This window comes from Cherax quadricarinatus, chromosome 82 (genome assembly GCF_038502225.1).
Source record: "Cherax quadricarinatus isolate ZL_2023a chromosome 82, ASM3850222v1, whole genome shotgun sequence".
Lineage (NCBI taxonomy): Eukaryota > Metazoa > Arthropoda > Malacostraca > Decapoda > Parastacidae > Cherax > Cherax quadricarinatus.
This window is the reverse complement of record NC_091373.1, coordinates 19,854,640-19,873,357: the sequence shown is the minus strand read 5'-3', so window position 1 is coordinate 19,873,357 and position 18,718 is coordinate 19,854,640. Positions and strand designations below refer to the sequence as shown.

General features: G+C 47.0%; 1 protein-coding gene across 1 annotated transcript in view; it reads left to right on the top strand.

Moving 5' to 3' along the window:
• Dhc1 (Dynein heavy chain 1) overlaps positions 1-18,718 on the top strand; it is a 313,825-nt gene that overhangs the window by 231,239 nt on the left and 63,868 nt on the right. Inside the window, exons 55-58 of the mRNA XM_070102646.1 lie at positions 2,967-3,165; positions 15,012-15,157; positions 15,496-15,711; positions 18,399-18,664. Coding sequence (XP_069958747.1) covers positions 2,967-3,165; positions 15,012-15,157; positions 15,496-15,711; positions 18,399-18,664 — 827 coding nt within the window. The remainder of the gene's footprint in view (positions 1-2,966; positions 3,166-15,011; positions 15,158-15,495; positions 15,712-18,398; positions 18,665-18,718) is intronic.

Genomic DNA, 18,718 nt, shown 5'->3' with positions numbered 1-18,718 from the left:
GGTAATCAGTCCCTCAACCTGGATTCGATGTGTTCAGTCCATCACTCTTGTAGTAAGTGCAGCATAGGGCCAGAGAGGTGGCTTATATACTGCGGTGAGATGAGTTGAAGCAGGAGGAGGCGGGATCTTAGTGGGACCTGCCACTGATGTAAGTAGGAATCTTGGTACAAAGACTTCAACACTTGCCCAAACCTTTGGACGATGACCTACTTACACTAGTGGCAGGTCCCACTAAGATCCCGCCTCCTCCTGCTTCAACTCATCTCACCGCAGTATATAAGCCACCTCTCTGGCCCTATGCTGCACTTACTACAAGAGTGATGGACTGAACACATCGAATCCAGGTTGAGGGACTGATTACCTCATACTTCTACTCTCCTTACCCATTTCTACTTTGTATTGGACTGATGAAGCCACTGTGTGGCGAAACGTTTCTTCAATAAAGATTCCCATGTGTTGCATAAGTGTCTCAATTCTTCAACTTGTCGGTTTTCAAAACCATTCATCACATCTGTCAGACACTGCAAGATCATGGAATCTTGGTACAAAGACTTCAACGCTTGCCCAAACCTTTGGACGATGACCTACTTACATTAGTGGCAGGTCCCACTAAGATCCCGCCGCCTCCTGCTTCAACTCATCTCACCGCAGTATATAAGCCACCTCTCTGGCCCTATGCTGCACTTACTACAAGAGTGATGGACTGAACACATCGAATCCAGGTTGAGGGACTGATTACCTCATACTTCTACTCTCCTTACCCATTTCTACTTTGTATTGGACTGATGAAGCCACTGTGTGGCGAAACGTTTCTTCAATAAAGATTCCCATGTGTTGCATAAGTGTCTCAATTCTTCAGTAATAATGTTATTTATGAAAATCGTTTCTCAGTTAAATACGTAATAAAAGCTTCGCAATTCACGAGGTTATTCGTAACAAAGTAGTTCATACACACATACGAGGAGTATTGAGAAATGGCTTTACCAGCTAAGTTTAAACAGTGAAAACTTAACTTAAAGACAACTCATCGCCTGCACAGCCGCCCCTACAGACGAGGTCTAGAAGCTGTCGAAACCATCTCACAACGGACTGTCAAGAATTATAATTTGTAAGATTATAAATTACCCCTAGGGGGTGTTATGTCAGCATATTTCATTCACTGATGGCTGACAAAATACATACTTGTTTGGACTCAAAAGTCCACACCATACTGCCGACTATAGGTTGATTACAAACTCCTTGCGACTCAAGAACTGCGCAGTCCCCCGTTCTACAAGAAATTCGTAACATACCTTGCTCTTGTAACGTGAGCTATGGTGTTCTTCACACCTTCGACAGATATCGGTGACTTGATAGAAGCTGAAGTGTCCTTGGATGTCCACGTCTTCCATTGTCTAGAAAACGCACACTGGTACACTATGTTCCACAAGATTTGTCTTTATTGTTCACAATGTTATCACTGAAGAAGCTGATCACACTTCTCTTAAGTGTTTATTGTGTTTTATGAGACACTTTGTTCACACTAACGCACAGATCGTTCTTTGTTGGTTATCCTGGCGTCAGTGTCACTCTCAGTAGAGTCAAAAGTAATCTGAAGACGCCACAGCGCCCCATGCCATCACTGCCCCTTGCACAAAAAAAAAAGCTGACCTAGTACTTTTTGCTTCCTTGCCACTTCCTCGATGAAGCAAAGCAGAAGGTTTGATTCTTGCTGTCTTAAGCATAGACAACAATGTCCACTATCTTTACTATGGTAACGAAGTGGGAGCAGGATTTTCCTTAATTGTCCTGCTAAAGTAAGAGATGTACTGTCTCTTATTAAAATACACTCTGCAACACTGGACTGCAAGGAGCAATGGTCGGTTGACCACAGGTCGCATACTCGTACGGCATCTGTGATCAATTACTCACTGTAGCAGTAAACAAGACGCTTGCCCCTTCTGAGAGGTCTGGGCCCCTCAGGGCTGAAAGGGGCTGAAGGGGCTGAAGGGGGCTGATACCCCCCTCCTGGAGAAAATTTCTCCACAAGGAGACAGACAGGCAGAATTAAACTACAGATCAGTGTCAATGACATGTATAGTATCTAAAGTCGTGGAGAAGATTATCAGAAGAGTGGTGGAACACCTAGAAAGGAATGAGTTTATACACGATAACGAGCACGGTTTCAGGGATGGGAAATCCTGTGTCACAAACCTACTGGAGTTTTATGACAAGGTAATGGAAGTAAGACAGGAGAGAGAAGGGTAGGTAGATTGTATTTTCTTGGACTGTAAGAAGGATTTCGACACAGTTCTGCACAAGAGATTAGTGCAAAGGCTAGAGGAGCAGGTAGGAATAACAAGAAAAGCATTGCAATGGATCAGTGAATACCTGACAGGAAGGACACAACGAGTGATGGTACGTGACGAGGTGTCAGGGTGGACGCCGTAACGAGCGGGCTTCCACAAAGGTCCGTCCTAGGACCAGTGCTGTTTCTAGTATATATGAATGACATGACAGAAGGAATAGATTCAGTGGGTGCCTCTGTTTGCAGACGATATGAAGCTAATGCGGAGAATTCAAGTGAATGAGGATCAGGTAGGACTACAAAGGGATCTAGACAGGCTGTAAACCTAGTCCAACAAACGACTCCTGGAGTCGAAGCTCACACCAAGTGCAAAGTCATGAAGATTGGAAATGTCAGAGAAGACTGCATACAGAGTACATACTATTGGGGGGGGGGGGCAAAGGCTACAAACCGTACTCGAGGAAAAGGATCTTGGGGTATCACACCAGGCACATCTCCAGAGGTGCACATCAACCAAATAACTACTGCAGCATATAGGCGCCTGGCAAACTGACAGTTGCTAGTTTCTGCCACATGCTTATATTACAACTTGTAATACTTAGCTGTTATAGTAACACGTCATTTACTCAGTTCTAGATGAATAGCAACAAGGCTTAGTAGAGTGTGCAATCTGTCCCAGATCTTGGAAGAAGTGACTCGTCGAGCCGAGGAAGCAGAGACGATCAAGGAGGAGGTAGAGAAGGTACGAGACAAAGCTCAAGCACTTGTTAACGACATTGCCAAGGACAAATCCTTGGCAGAGGAGAAGCTAGAGGCAGCTCGTCCTGCCCTGGAGGAGGCAGAAGCTGCTCTCAACACCATTAAACCTGCACATATTGGTGAGTCCTTTTTCTAACAACATATTATCTTGCTTCTGTTGACTTTAGTTCTTGAGTCACTGATTTATCTGATTTTTTTATGCTGTTTCGACGTATTTTTAAGTCCTACTTGTGTCAATTAACATATATATTTTTACAATAGTCAGTTAAGTTTATTGATCTTCCGATGTTTCTAACTCATATGATAACATAAACACAACAGATATTTTTCTGATAATGATAATTTCCACAGATTTATTACACTGCTGTGACCTTTATAACCCTAATTTTGAAAAAGGTTAACCGGTAAGCCAGCAGAAGGCCTCGGTCAGATGATCAAACGCTCCAGCAGCGGGTCTACATATGACTAAGACATTGGTCCTGTTTCCTGACCAACCTTACCTAACCTGTCATTATGGTGACTGCTGATACAGTGGCACTACAATGTTAACTCACGCTAATGTAATAGTTCACTTTTATTAACTCAAATATATGAAGTGTTTATGAAAAGTAAGTAACTTTTTACCAACTTCCTCATAACAGCACAACAAATAACAGCAACAGTTGTGCTAAGAAATTAATGAAATGTTATTTAAATCAACATATACTTCAGTGTAAACTAGATACATCTCAGTCTCTCAGTGATTCCTGAAAGGCATCCCTGTATTCCTTAAGCCCTGCCTCCTCTACCTCAATACTGAGAGAGAGAGTCCTAATTCATGTCTTCATAAATAACTCATTACGACTGTGACCAGATATAAAGGTACCGAATAGGTAAAACTGGTCAATTAGCAAGAACTCGTTTAAAATTAAGTCCTTTCTCAAATTTTCTCTTATACGTTTAGAGATATATAATTTTTTCATTTATGTTAATGTAAAAATTCATAATTTTTTACCAAAACACCTTAGAAAACTTACCTAACCTTATTATAACAAGCGTAATTTAATTTAGCTTATTCCAACTAAATATATTTTTGATAAGTTTACAATACTTTAATAATAAACAAACACAATAATATATATTTTTTTCGTTAGTGTCAGAATGATTTATGCGAAATTACTGCATACATAAATTTTCGCTTGCCTTATTCGGCAAGAAGAACGTTGCTATTTAAGCCAAATTCGCAAGTTTTACCTATTCGACACGACATAAACATATAAACAGTTAATTACCACTGTAACTTGTTCATCTATCATTATGTACCTCTGTTATCTTTTGACCACCACCCACAGGATGGGTATGGTGTGACCACCACCCACAGGATGGGTATGGTGTGACCACCACCCAGAGGATGGGTATGGTGTGACCACCACCCACAGGATGGGTATGGTGTGACCACCACCCACAGGATGGGTATGGTGTGACCACCACCCACAGGATGGGTATGGTGTGACCACCACCCACAGGATGGGTATGGTGTGACCACCACCCACAGGATGGGTATGGTGTGACCACCACCCACAGGATGGGTATGGTGTGACCACCACCCACAGGATGGGTATGGTGTGACCACCACCCACAGGATGGGTATGGTGTGACCACCACCCACAGGATGGGTATGGTGTGACCACCACCCACAGGATGGGTATGGTGTGACCACCACCCACAGGATGGGTATGGTGTGACCACCACCCACAGGATGGGTATGGTGTGACCACCACCCACAGGATGGGTATGGTGTGACCACCACCCACAGGATGGGTATGGTGTGACCACCACCCACAGGATGGGTATGGTGTGATCACCACCCACAGCATGGGTATGGTGTGACCACCACCCACAGGATGGGTATGGTGTGACCACCACCCACAGGATGGGTATGGTGTGACCACCACCCACAGGATGGGTATGGTGTGACCACCACCCACAGGATGGGTATGGTGTGACCACCACCCACAGGATGGGTATGGTGTGACCACCACCCACAGGATGGGTATGGTGTGACCACCACTCACAGGATGGGTATGGTGTGACCACCACCCACAGGATGGGTATGGTGTGACCACCACCCACAGGATGGGCATGGTATGACCACCACCCACAGGATGGGTATGGTGTGACCACCACCCACAGGATGGGTATGATGTGACCACCACCCACAGGATGGGTATGGTATGACCACCACCCACAGGATGGGTATGGTGTGACCACCACCCACAGGATGGGTATGGTGTGACCACCACCCACAGGATGGGTATGGTGTGACCACCACCCACAGGATGGGTATGGTGTGACCACCACCCACAGGATGGGTATGGTGTGACCACCACCCACAGGATGGGTATGGTGTGACCACCACCCACAGGATGGGTATGGTGTGACCACCACCCACAGGATGGGTATGGTGTGACCACCACCCACAGGATGGGTATGGTGTGACCACCACCCACAGGATGGGTATGGTGTGACCACCACCCACAGGATGGGTATGGTGTGACCACCACCCACAGGATGGGTATGGTGTGACCACCACCCACAGGATGGGTATGGTGTGACCACCACCCACAGGATGGGTATGGTGTGACCACCACCCACAGGATGGGTATGGTGTGATCACCACCCACAGCATGGGTATGGTGTGACCACCACCCACAGGATGGGTATGGTGTGACCACCACCCACAGGATGGGTATGGTGTGACCACCACCCACAGGATGGGTATGGTGTGACCACCACCCACAGGATGGGTATGGTGTGACCACCACCCACAGGATGGGTATGGTGTGACCACCACCCACAGGATGGGTATGGTGTGACCACCACTCACAGGATGGGTATGGTGTGACCACCACCCACAGGATGGGTATGGTGTGACCACCACCCACAGGATGGGCATGGTATGACCACCACCCACAGGATGGGTATGGTGTGACCACCACCCACAGGATGGGTATGATGTGACCACCACCCACAGGATGGGTATGGTATGACCACCACCCACAGGATGGGTATGGTGTGACCACCACCCACAGGATGGGTATGGTGTGACCACCACCCACAGGATGGGTATGGTGTGACCACCACCCACAGGATGGGTATGGTGTGACCACCACCCACAGGATGGGTATGGTGTGACCACCACCCACAGGATGGGTATGGTGTGACCACCACCCACAGGATGGGTATGGTGTGACCACCACCCACAGGATGGGTATGGTGTGACCACCACCCACAGGATGGGTATGGTGTGACCACCACCCACAGGATGGGTATGGTGTGACCACCACCCACAGGATGGGTATGGTGTGACCACCACCCACAGGATGGGTATGGTGTGACCACCACCCACAGGATGGGTATGGTGTGACCACCACCCACAGGATGGGTATGGTGTGACCACCACCCACAGGATGGGTATGGTGTGACCACCACCCACAGGATGGGTATGGTGTGATCACCACCCACAGCATGGGTATGGTGTGACCACCACCCACAGGATGGGTATGGTGTGACCACCACCCACAGGATGGGTATGGTGTGACCACCACCCACAGGATGGGTATGGTGTGACCACCACCCACAGGATGGGTATGGTGTGACCACCACCCACAGGATGGGTATGGTGTGACCACCACCCACAGGATGGGTATGGTGTGACCACCACCCACAGGATGGGTATGGTGTGACCACCACTCACAGGATGGGTATGGTGTGACCACCACCCACAGGATGGGTATGGTGTGACCACCACCCACAGGATGGGCATGGTATGACCACCACCCACAGGATGGGTATGGTGTGACCACCACCCACAGGATGGGTATGATGTGACCACCACCCACAGGATGGGTATGGTATGACCACCACCCACAGGATGGGTATGGTGTGACCACCACCCACAGGATGGGTATGGTGTGACCACCACCCACAGGATGGGTATGGTGTGACCACCACCCACAGGATGGGTATGGTGTGACCACCACCCACAGGATGGGTATGGTGTGACCACCACCCACAGGATGGGTATGGTGTGACCACCACCCACAGGATGGGTATGGTGTGACCACCACCCACAGGATGGGTATGGTGTGACCACCACCCACAGGATGGGTATGGTGTGACCACCACCCACAGGATGGGTATGGTGTGACCACCACCCACAGGATGGGTATGGTGTGACCACCACCCACAGGATGGGTATGGTGTGACCACCACCCACAGGATGGGTATGGTGTGACCACCACCCACAGGATGGGTATGGTGTGACCACCACCCACAGGATGGGTATGGTGTGACCACCACCCACAGGATGGGTATGAGGTACATAATAAAAATATTAAGCTAGAAAATGCATCAAATCTTTTTTGGAGTTTACATTGCATAGACAAAAATTTTTTTCCTAGATTTTGTACAATAGGTGTTTGATTTTAATTTTTTTGTGCTGATGTGTTTTCCTACAGGAAAATTCAGACTTTATTATTGAGTCTCCAAGTTTTATTATGGCAGTTTTATTTATCTAATTGGTTTCGGTGGCCGGTCTCGTATAAAGAATATTTTCATAGATTTTGGTCTGTGTAGGACACAATTTTGACTTTTGGAATGAAAATCTTTAAAAATTGAAGTGGTTTTGAGGCGATAATTTGAGTTAATCATCCCACCAGCAACACACTTCAACCCTCATAACTTGATGCAAATTCCAAGATCCTTCATATTAATATACTGGTGAATATTAGTATACTGATCCCTCTGAGATAACATTATTATATTACATTCATGCGTGAGCGCTAAACCCGTATGGGTCATACACCGCTCAGGAGACTCGAGTTAAGGAACTGAAACACAGGTCCAATTTTTTGGATCAAAAGCCCTTCACCAACATGGAGGAACCTCCCATGAGGGGGTCTGAGACAACAAGAGGAGGCCTCTGCATCTTGCCTTCAAAATTCCTTCAATGTGCATAAGAGCCAAAAATGACGATATTAATTTAGAAAAAAATTACATTTAGAAAGGACATAGGCAAGTTCTGCTTTCCAAACAGTTGTCGATGCGTGCAACAGTCTGCCGAGTAGGGTAACAAAGGCTATGACATTGGCCAGCTTTTGAAAGAGAAAGACCTGCCAAGTATGGGCCAGTAGGCCTGCTGCAGTGTTCCTCCTTCTCAGAAAGCTGTGTATAAAATTTGCATTTTTTTTGACGAAATTGGGATTTTAGTCCCAGTATGATAGTTATTCTGATTCACTTAAAATCCTCACTGCTAATATTTAACTGCATTAGAATCTTTTGACACTGCGTTGACTCACAAGTGAGTGGAGTGATGCGTTGACTCACAGGTGAGTGGAGTGATGCGTTGACTCACAAGTGAGTGGAGTGATGCGTTGACTCACAGGTGAGTGGAGTGATGCGTTGACTCACAAGTGAGTGGAGTGATGCGTTGACTCACAAGTGAGTGGAGTGATGCGTTGACTCACAGGTGAGTGGAGTGATGCGTTGACTCACAAGTGAGTGGAGTGATGCGTTGACTCACAGGTGAGTGGAGTGATGCGTTGACTCACAGGTGAGTGGAGTGATGCGTTGACTCACAGGTGAGTGGAGTGATGCGTTGACTCACAAGTGATTGGAGTGATGCGTTGACTCACAAGTGAGTGGAGTGATGCGTTGACTCACAAGTGAGTGGAGTGATGCGTTGACTCACAGGTGAGTGGAGTGATGCGTTGACTCACAAGTGAGTGGACTGATGCGTTGACTCACAGGTGAGTGGAGTGATGCGTTGACTCACAAGTGAGTGGAGTGATGCGTTGACTAACAAGTGAGTGGAGTGATGCGTTGACTCACAGGTGAGTGGAGTGATGCGTTGACTCATAGGTGAGTGGAGTGATGCGTTGACTCACAAGTGAGTGGAGTGATGCGTTGACTCACAGGTGAGTGGAGTGATGCGTTGACTCATAGGTGAGTGGGGTGATGCGTTGACTCACAGGTGAGTGGAGTGATGCGTTGACTCACAGGTGAGTGGAGTGATGCGTTGACTCATAGGTGAGTGGAGTGATGCGTTGACTCACAGGTGAGTGGAGTGATGCGTTGACTCACAGGTGAGTGGAGTGAGGCGTTGACTCATAGGTGAGTGGAGTGATGCGTTGACTCACAGGTGAGTGGAGTGATGCGTTGACTCACAGGTGAGTGGAGTGATGCGTTGACTCATAGGTGAGTGGAGTGATGCGTTGACTCACAGGTGAGTGGAGTGATGCGTTGACTCACAGGTGAGTGGAGTGATGCGTTGACTCACAAGTGAGTGGAGTGATGCGTTGACTCATAGGTGAGTGGAGTGATGCGTTGACTCACAAGTGAGTGGAGTGATGCGTTGACTCATAGGTGAGTGGAGCGATGCGTTGACTCACAGGTGAGTGGAGCGATGCGTTGACTCATAGGTGAGTGGAGCGATGCGTTGACTCACAGTTGAGTGGAGTGATGCGTTGATTCACAGGTGAGTGGAGTGATGCGTTGACTCACAGGTGAGTGGAGTGATGCGTTGACTCACAAGTGAGTGGAGTGATGCGTTGACTCATAGGTGAGTGGAGTGATGCGTTGACTCATAGGTGAGCGGAGTGATGCGTTGACTCACAAGTGAGTGGAGTGATGCTTTGACTCACAAGTGAGTGGAGTGATGCGTTGACTCATAGGTGAGTGGAGTGATGCGTTGACTCACAAGTGAGTGGAGTGATGCGTTGACTCATAGGTGAGTGGAGTGATGCGTTGACTCACAGGTGAGTGGAGTGATGCGTTGACTCACAGGTGAGTGGAGTGATGCGTTGACTCACAGGTGAGTGGAGTGATGCGTTGACTCACAGGTGAGTGGAGTGATGCGTTGACTCACAGGTGAGTGGAGTGATGCGTTGACTCATAGGTGAGTGGAGCGATGCGTTGACTCACAGGTGAGTGGAGTGATGCGTTGATTCACAGGTGAGTGGAGTGATGCGTTGACTCACAGGTGAGTGGAGTGATGCGTTGACTCACAGGTGAGTGGAGTGATGCGTTGACTCATAGGTGAGTGGAGTGATGCGTTGACTCACAGGTGAGTGGAGTGATGCGTTGACTCACAGGTGAGTGGAGTGATGCGTTGACTCATAGGTGAGTGGAGTGATGCGTTGACTCACAGGTGAGTGGAGTGATGCGTTGACTCACAGGTGAGTGGAGTGATGCATTGACTCACAGGTGAGTGGAGTGATGCGTTGAATCACAGGTGAGTGGAATGATGCATTGACTCACAGGTGAGTGGAGTGATGCATTGACTCATAGGTGAGTGGAGTGATGCGTTGACTCATAGGTGAGTGGAGTGATGCGTTGACTCATAGGTGAGTGGAGTGATGCGTTGACTCAGAGGTGAGTGGAGTGATGCGTTGACTCATAGGTGAGTGGAGTGATGCATTGACTCATAGGTGAGTGGAGTGATGCGTTAATTCATAGGTGAGTGGAGTGATGCGTTGACTCACAGGTGAGTGGAATGATGTATTGACTCACAGGTGAGTGGAGTGATGCATTGACTCAGGTGAGTGGAGTGATGCGTTGACTCACAGGTGAGTGGAGTGATGCGTTGACTCACAGGTGAGTGGAGTGATTCGTTGACTCACAGGTGAGTTGATTGATTCGTTGACTCACAGGTGAGTGGAGTGATTCGTTGACTCACAGGTGAGTGGAGTGATGCGTTGAATTACAGGCGAGTGGAGTGATGCGTTGACTCACAGGTGGGTGGAGTGATGCGTTGACTCACAGGTGAGTGGAGTGATTCGTTGACTCACAGGTGAGTGGAGCGATGCATTGACTCACAGGTGAGTGGAGTGATTCGTTGACTCACAGGTGAGTGGAGTGATGCATTGACTCACAGGTGAGTGGAGTGATTCGTTGACTCACAGGTGAGTGGATTGATTCGTTGACTCACAGGTGAGTGGAGTGATGCATTGACTCACAGGTGGGTGGAGTGATGCGTTGACTCACAGGTGAGTGGAGTGATTCGTTGACTCACAGGTGAGTGGAGCGATGCATTGACTCACAGGTGAGTGGAGTGATTCGTTGACTCACAAGTGAGTGGAGTGATGCATTGACTCACAGGTGAGTGAAGTGATTCGTTGCCTCACAGGTGAGTGGATTGATTCGTTGACTCACAGGTGAGTGGAGTGATGCATTGACTCACAGGTGAGTGGAGTGATTCGTTGACTCACAGGTGAGTGGAGTGATTCGTTGACTCACAGGTGAGTGGAGTGATGCGTTGAATCACAGGCGAGTGGAGTGATGCGTTGACTTACAGGTGGGTGGAGTGATGCGTTGACTCACAGGTGAGTGGAGTGATGCGTTGACTCACAGGTGGGTGGAGTGATGCGTTGACTCACAGGTGAGTGAAGTGATGCGTTGACTCACAGGTGAGTAGAGTGATGCGTTGACTCACAGGTAAGTGGAGTTATGGGTTGACTCACAGGTGAGTGGAGTGATCCGTTGACTCACAGGTGGGTGGAGTGATGCGTTGATTCACAGGTGAGTGGAGTGATGCGTTGACTCACAGGTGGGTGGAATGATGCATTGACTCACAGGTTGGTGGAGTGATGCGTTGACTCACAGGTGGGTGGAATGATGCATTGACTCACAGGTTGGTGGAGTGATGCGTTGACTCACAGGTGGGTGGAGTGATGTGTTGACTCACAGATGAGTGGAGTGATGAATTGACTCACAGGTGAGCGGAGTGATGCGTTGACTCACAGGTGAGTGGAGTGATGCGATGATTCACAGGTGAGTGGAGTGATACGTTGACTCACAGGTGAGTGGAGTGATGCGTTGACTCACAGGTGAGTGGAGTGATGCGTTGACTCATAGGTGAGTGGAGTGATGCGTTGACTCATAGGTGAGTGGAGTGATGCGTTGACTCATAGGTGAGTGGAGTGATGCGTTGACTCATAGGTGAGTGGAGTGATGCGTTGACTCATAGGTGAGTGGAGTGATGCATTGACTCATAGGTGAGTGGAGTGATGCGTTGACTCATAGATGAGTGGAGTGATGCGTTGACTCACAGGTGAGTGGAGTGATGCATTGACTCATAGGTGAGTGGAGTGATGCGTTGACTCATAGATGAGTGGAGTGATGCGTTGGCTCATAGGTGAGTGGAGTGATGCATTGACTCACAGGTGAGTGGAGTGATGCGTTGACTCATAGGTGAGTGGAGTGATGCGTTGACTCACAGGTGAGTGGAGTGATGCAGTGACTCACAGGCGAGTGGAATGATTCGTTGACTCACAGGTGAGTGGAGTGATGCGTTGACTCACAGGTGAGTGGAGTGATGCGTTGACTCACAGGTGAGTGGATTGATTAGTTGACTCACAGGTGAGTGGAGTGATGCATTGACTCACAGGTGAGTTGATTGATTCGTTGACTCACAGGTGAGTGGAGTGATGCGTTGACTCACAGGTGAGTGGAGTGATTCGCTGACTCACAGGTGAGTGGAGTGATGCGTTGAATCACAGGCGAGTGGAGTGATTCGTTGACTCACAGGTGAGTGGAGTGATTCGTTGACTCACAGGTGAGTGGAGTGATGCATTGACTCACAGGTGAGTGGAGTGATTCGTTGACTCACAGGTGAGTGGAGTGATGCGTTGAATCACAGGCGAGTGGAGTGATGCGTTGACTCACAGGTGGGTGGAGTGATGCGTTGACTCACAGGTGAGTGGAGTGATGCGTTGACTCGCAGGTGGGTGGAGTGATGCGTTGACTCACAGGTGAGTGAAGTGATGCGTTGACTCACAGGTGAGTAGAGTGATGCGTTGACTCACAGGTAAGTGGAGTTATGGGTTGACTCACAGGTGAGTGGAGTGATGCGTTGACTCACAGGAGGGTGGAGTGATGCGTTGATTCACAGGTGAGTGGAGTGATGCGTCGACTCACAGGTGGGTGGAGTGATGTGTTGACTCACAGGTGGGTGGAATGATGCATTGACTCACAGGTTGGTGGAGTGATGCGTTGACTCACAGGTGGGTGGAATGATGCATTGACTCACAGGTTGGTGGAGTGATGCGTTGACTCACAGGTGGGTGGAGTGATGTGTTGACTCACAGATGAGTGGAGTGATGAATTGACTCACAGGTGAGCGGAGTGATGCGTTGACTCACAGGTGAGTGGAGTGATGCGATGATTCACAGGTGAGTGGAGTGATGCGTTGACTCACAGGTGAGTGGAGTGATGCGATGATTCACAGGTGAGTGGAGTGATGCGTTGACTCACAGGTAAGTGGAGTGATGTGTTGACTCACAGATGAGTGGAGTGATGAATTGACTCACAGGTGAGCGGAGTGATGCGTTGACTCACAGGTGAGTGGAGTGATGCGATGATTCACAGGTGAGTGGAGTGATGCGTTGACTCACAGGTGGGTGATGTGATGCATTGATTCACAGGTGGGTGGAGTGATGCGTTGACTCACAGATGGGTGGTGTGATGCATTGATTCACAGGTGGGTGGTGTGATGCGTTGGCTCACAGGTTCGTGGAGTGATGCGTTGACTCACAGATGGGTGGTGTGATGCATTGATTCACAGGTGGGTGGAGTGATGCATTGACTCACAGGTGAGTGGAGTGATGCGTTGACTCACAGGTGGGTAGTGTGAAGCATCGACTCACAGGTGGGTGGAATGATCCGTTGACGCACATGTGGGTGGAGAGATGCATTAACTCACAGGTGGGTGGTGTGATGCATTGAGTCAAAGGTGAGTGGAATGATGCGTTGACGCACAGGTGGGTGGTGTGATGCATTGACGCACAGGTAGGTGGAGTGATGCGTTGACTCACAGGTGGGTGGAGTGATGCATTGACTCACAGGTGGGTGGAGTGATGCATTGACTCACAGGTGGGTGGTGTGATACACTGACGCACAGGTGGGTGAAGTGATGCGTTGACTGAAAGATGGGTGGAGTGATGCGTTGACGCACAGATGGGTGGAGTGATGTGTTGACTCACAGGTGGGTGGATTCATACGTTGACGTACAGTTAGCTCGAATGATGCGTTGGCGTACAGGTGGGTGGAGTGATGCGCTGACTCACAAGTGGGTGAAGTGATGCATTGACTCACAGGTGGGTGGAGTGATACGTTGATTCACATGTGGGTGGAGTGATGCGTTGACTCACAGGTGGGTGAAATGGTGCGTTGACTCACAGGTGGGTGAAGTGGTGCGTTGACTCACAAGTCGGTGAAGTCATGTGTTGGCTCATAGGTGGGTGGTTTGAAGCATTTACTCACAGGTGGGCGGGGGTGATGCGTTGACGTACAAGTGGGTGAAGATAAGATAAGATGAGATAAGATTTCGTTCGGATTTTTAACCCCGAAGGGTTAGCCACCCAGGATAACCTAAGAATGTCAGTGCGTCATCGAGGACTGTCTAACTTATTTCCATTGGGGTCCTCAATCTTGTCCCCCAGGATGCGACCCACACCAGTCGACTAACACCCAGGTACCTATTTGCTGCTAGGTGAACAGGACAACAGGTGTAAGGAAACGTGTCGAAATGTTTCCACCCGCCGGGAACCGAACCCGGGCCCCCTGTGTGTGAAGCGGGAGCTTTAGCCACCAGGCCATATATGTAGGAATACTTAACTCAGACTGCAAAGCGATCGATATGCATTCAGTCTTGCTGCTGACTGTTCGTTCTTGTTGAGTTCCAAATTATAGCTATGATTCTTAATGCTTGTACAGTACATCTGTCTTCATCTGTAATTCACTGATTGTTCTATTATTCAAACATTATCTTACTTCCATTATAATTCTATATATTGCAATGTGAAATTCTTTGCAATATTTAATAATTTAATGACATAACGATAACATATGTTGATGTTATATGATAGCATTACATTGTTCTCTGAGGTTTTAGTTAATGTTTAAAACATTGTTCACAATGTTTTAGCCACGATACGGAAGCTGGGTCGGCCACCACACCTCATCATGAGAATAATGGATTCTGTACTTATACTGTTCCAACGGCACCTGCAGCCCGTCAAGCCAGATTCTATTGCCCCCTGCCCCAAGCCTTCTTGGCCTGAAAGCCTTAAGGTAATATTGCTCTTGCTTTTCACTGACTTTGAATTTTCAAGGTATCTCTGCTTCAGTACTACAGCATAATTCGTTACCAGTATGAAAAAAATTTATAGTTTCCTGCCTTGTCAGTAACTCATTGTTATTTCTCCATGTTTCTGGTACGGTATACTCAAATTTATTGTTGCTTCCACTCCCTCTTCTAAAAATTTTCTCCCACATTCTTTATATCCTTTACTCCCAAAAGTTACCAGAAGTATTGAGTCAGAGTATCAAGGTAAGCAACTCCCCAACCTCTTCATAGGCTATTATAATATCATATTAATTTACACACACTGGTCACTATGCCTCTGCAGATGATGGCGAGTACAACATTCCTGCTATCGCTGCAGAACTTTCCCAAGGATACCATTAATGATGAGGTGGTGGAGTTGCTGGAGCCCTACTTTGACATGGAGGACTATGATATGGACACAGCTAAGCGGGTGTGTGGTGACGTGGCCGGTCTTCTCTCCTGGACTCGAGCAATGGCAGTTTTCTTCGGTGTCAACAAAGAGGTCCTGCCCCTGAAGGTATGATGGTGTCACTGAAACTATTGCACCAAAATATCATTTACGTGGTCTCATGAATGTTCTTCGTGTAGCACAGGTTTGTTTTACTTAAGTGCTAATTTTGATTAGAAAAAGTGTCAAAGCAGAACTTAAATATTAATAATGATAATAGAGATTATAAGATTATAATGATTATCAGCATTTAATTCCTCTATTTTTTAACGTTAATCTTTCCCAAGGTAAAGAAATACACATACACACACACACACACACACACACACACACACAAACACACACACAGACACACACACATACACACACATAAACACACATATACACACACACACACACACACACACACACACACACACACACACACACACACACACACACACACACACACATACATACACACCGAGGAGGTCAATGGCTGCAAAACTCACTCAAATAATGGGATCTTGGGGTGAGCATCATATTAAGCACATCAACTGAGGCATATGGGTGCCTGACAAACCTGAGAATAGCGTTTCAACATCTAAGTAAGGAGCCATTCACGACACAATACACCATGTACGTCAGGCCCATATTGGAGTATGGAGCACCCGCATGGAACCCAAACATAATCAAACACGTCAAGAAATTAAGAGAAAATGCAAAATTTTGGAACAAGACTCGTCCCGAATCTGAGGGGTTTCTCCTACGAGGAGAGGTTAAGGGAACTCAAGCTGACAACAATGGAAGACATGAGGGATAGAGTAAACATGATAATGACATATAAAATACTGAGAGGAATTGACAAGGTGGATAGGTACAGAATGTTTAAGAGATAGGACACAGCAACAAAGGGTCACAACTGAAAGTTGAAAACTTACATGAGTCACAGGGATGTTAGGAAGTACTTCTTCATTCATGGTATCAGGAAGTGGAACAATTTGGAGAGTAATGTAGTGGAAGCAGGATCCATTCATAGCTTTAAGAAGAGGTACTGTTAAGCTCATTGATCAGGGAGAGAGTAGACCTTGTAGCGATTAGCGAAGAGGCGGGCCCAGAAGCTATGAATCGACCCCTGCAACTTCAATTAGGTGAGTACAGGAGGCTGAGTGGCTCTCCAAATAAAAAATCAGTAGAGTTTTGAAAAAAATAAGAGGATTAAAAATACGAGAGGCACACGACTTCAGTGCATACTGGGCTTAGTTAATACTGGGAAACCCAGAGTAATAACATGACGACAACGACAAAACTATGTCTGACAGCATAGCTGATTCAGTTAGAAGAGTGCACAGGACCAAGGCAAAGTTACTTACCATTGGTAATTTCAGCCATAAAGAAATAGATATGGAAAACTGGGACCCCACTGGGAAAATGGAAAAGTGGAAGGTTAAACTGATGGAGGTAGTCAGGCAAAACTTTATGAGCCAGCATGTTGAGTATACAAAAGGAAGATGTGTCAGAAAGGCTGGACCCAGGGTTTCCTGCAAGTATGTCAGATATATAAGAAATAGAATACGAGAGTCACCTAGGTGCCAGCGACCATGTAGTAGTTAACTTGGAAGTATTTTGTGGAACTAAACGTAGAGAGAAGGTTGGCAAGTGGAGGGTCAGCGAAGCCAGACTTTAGAAAAGAGAAGCTTCCAGGAATGAGAGAATTTTTTTAATGCAATTCACTGGAAAAGGGAACTAGAAGGAAAAATCATAGGATAAGATGATGAGTACATAGTTGCGAAGTGCCGGGAGGCAGAGGTAAACTTCACGAAGAATGGGAAATAGAAAATTCAAAGAGAGCTCGTGGTTCAGCCAAAGATGCAGAGGCAAAAAGAGAGAATAAAAGAATGGAAAAAAAGATAAATGAGAACAGAGAAATAAGCAGATTAGCCAGAAATAAATATGAAATGGTGACGGGAGAGGCCGAGGAACAATTTGACTATGACTTACCAAAAGCTCCTTCACAGCCATACAAAAAACAACAGTGGTAAAAGGTCAGGTAATTTGACTGAACTAAGGAGAGCTCATGGAAAATGGCAAGGAAATATACGAACTGCTGAACAAACAACTTGGAGAGATCTCAGTGGAAACCTGGGCAATGCCAGAAATTCAAGGGAAAAAAAGTACATCAGCAGATGCAGGCAGTTGATAGGCAGGCCAGGAGCTAAGGTTCAACCCCTGCAACCACATAAAAGTGAACACACACACATAGGTACACATAACTCAGTCCCAATACAGAAAGTCCTCACTTAACGTCGTTTTGTTACAACGTCGATAAGAAAAAGAAATCAATTCTCAGTCAGGAATGGAAAATATGGAATTTTAGATATCTGGACGGAGAGTATGCATCAACGTAACTCTCCATATTTGTTTACGCCAGTTTCCTTCCTTATGGCTGTTTGTATTCGGTTTTTACGATATGTAGTCTGTTTCTTATATAATTCTGAATAATAGTGTAAATATACGACTTTATAGTGCTCCAGAGCGACGTACTCCATAGTCATGGTGTCTTCAGCACTACTGCCCTCCTTCTCGACTCTCCTTTGCCGTAGGAACTTAACTCTTGTTTATATCAATTAGCCTATGGTAAATTGGTTTCGTTATACGTCGTTTCGCATAGAGTCGCAGTTTCCAAGACTCTATCGACAACGTTAAATGAGGAGTTCCTGCATATCAAATATCAAATAAATCAGTCTATAATATAGTTCTTATGTTGCACCTACAAGTCAAACCTGGCACTGCAAGAAGCACGCTTGCGTCTGGCAATGGGTGACCTGGAGAGAGCTCAGGCAGAGCTGGATGACAAGCAGCGAGAGTTGGATGTTGTAAGGGGTCAATACCAGACTGCACTTGCAGAGAAACAAAAACTCATTGATGCAGCAAATGTTTGTCGTCGGAAGATGCAGGCTGCGGCCACCCTCATCAATGGTTTGGCTGGAGAGAAGGTACGCTGGACCAAGCAAAGCAAGGCACTTAAACAGCAACTTGGAAGGTGAGTCGAGACATTCATAATTACCTGTTTGTTGTATAAGGAGTAAAACTTGTT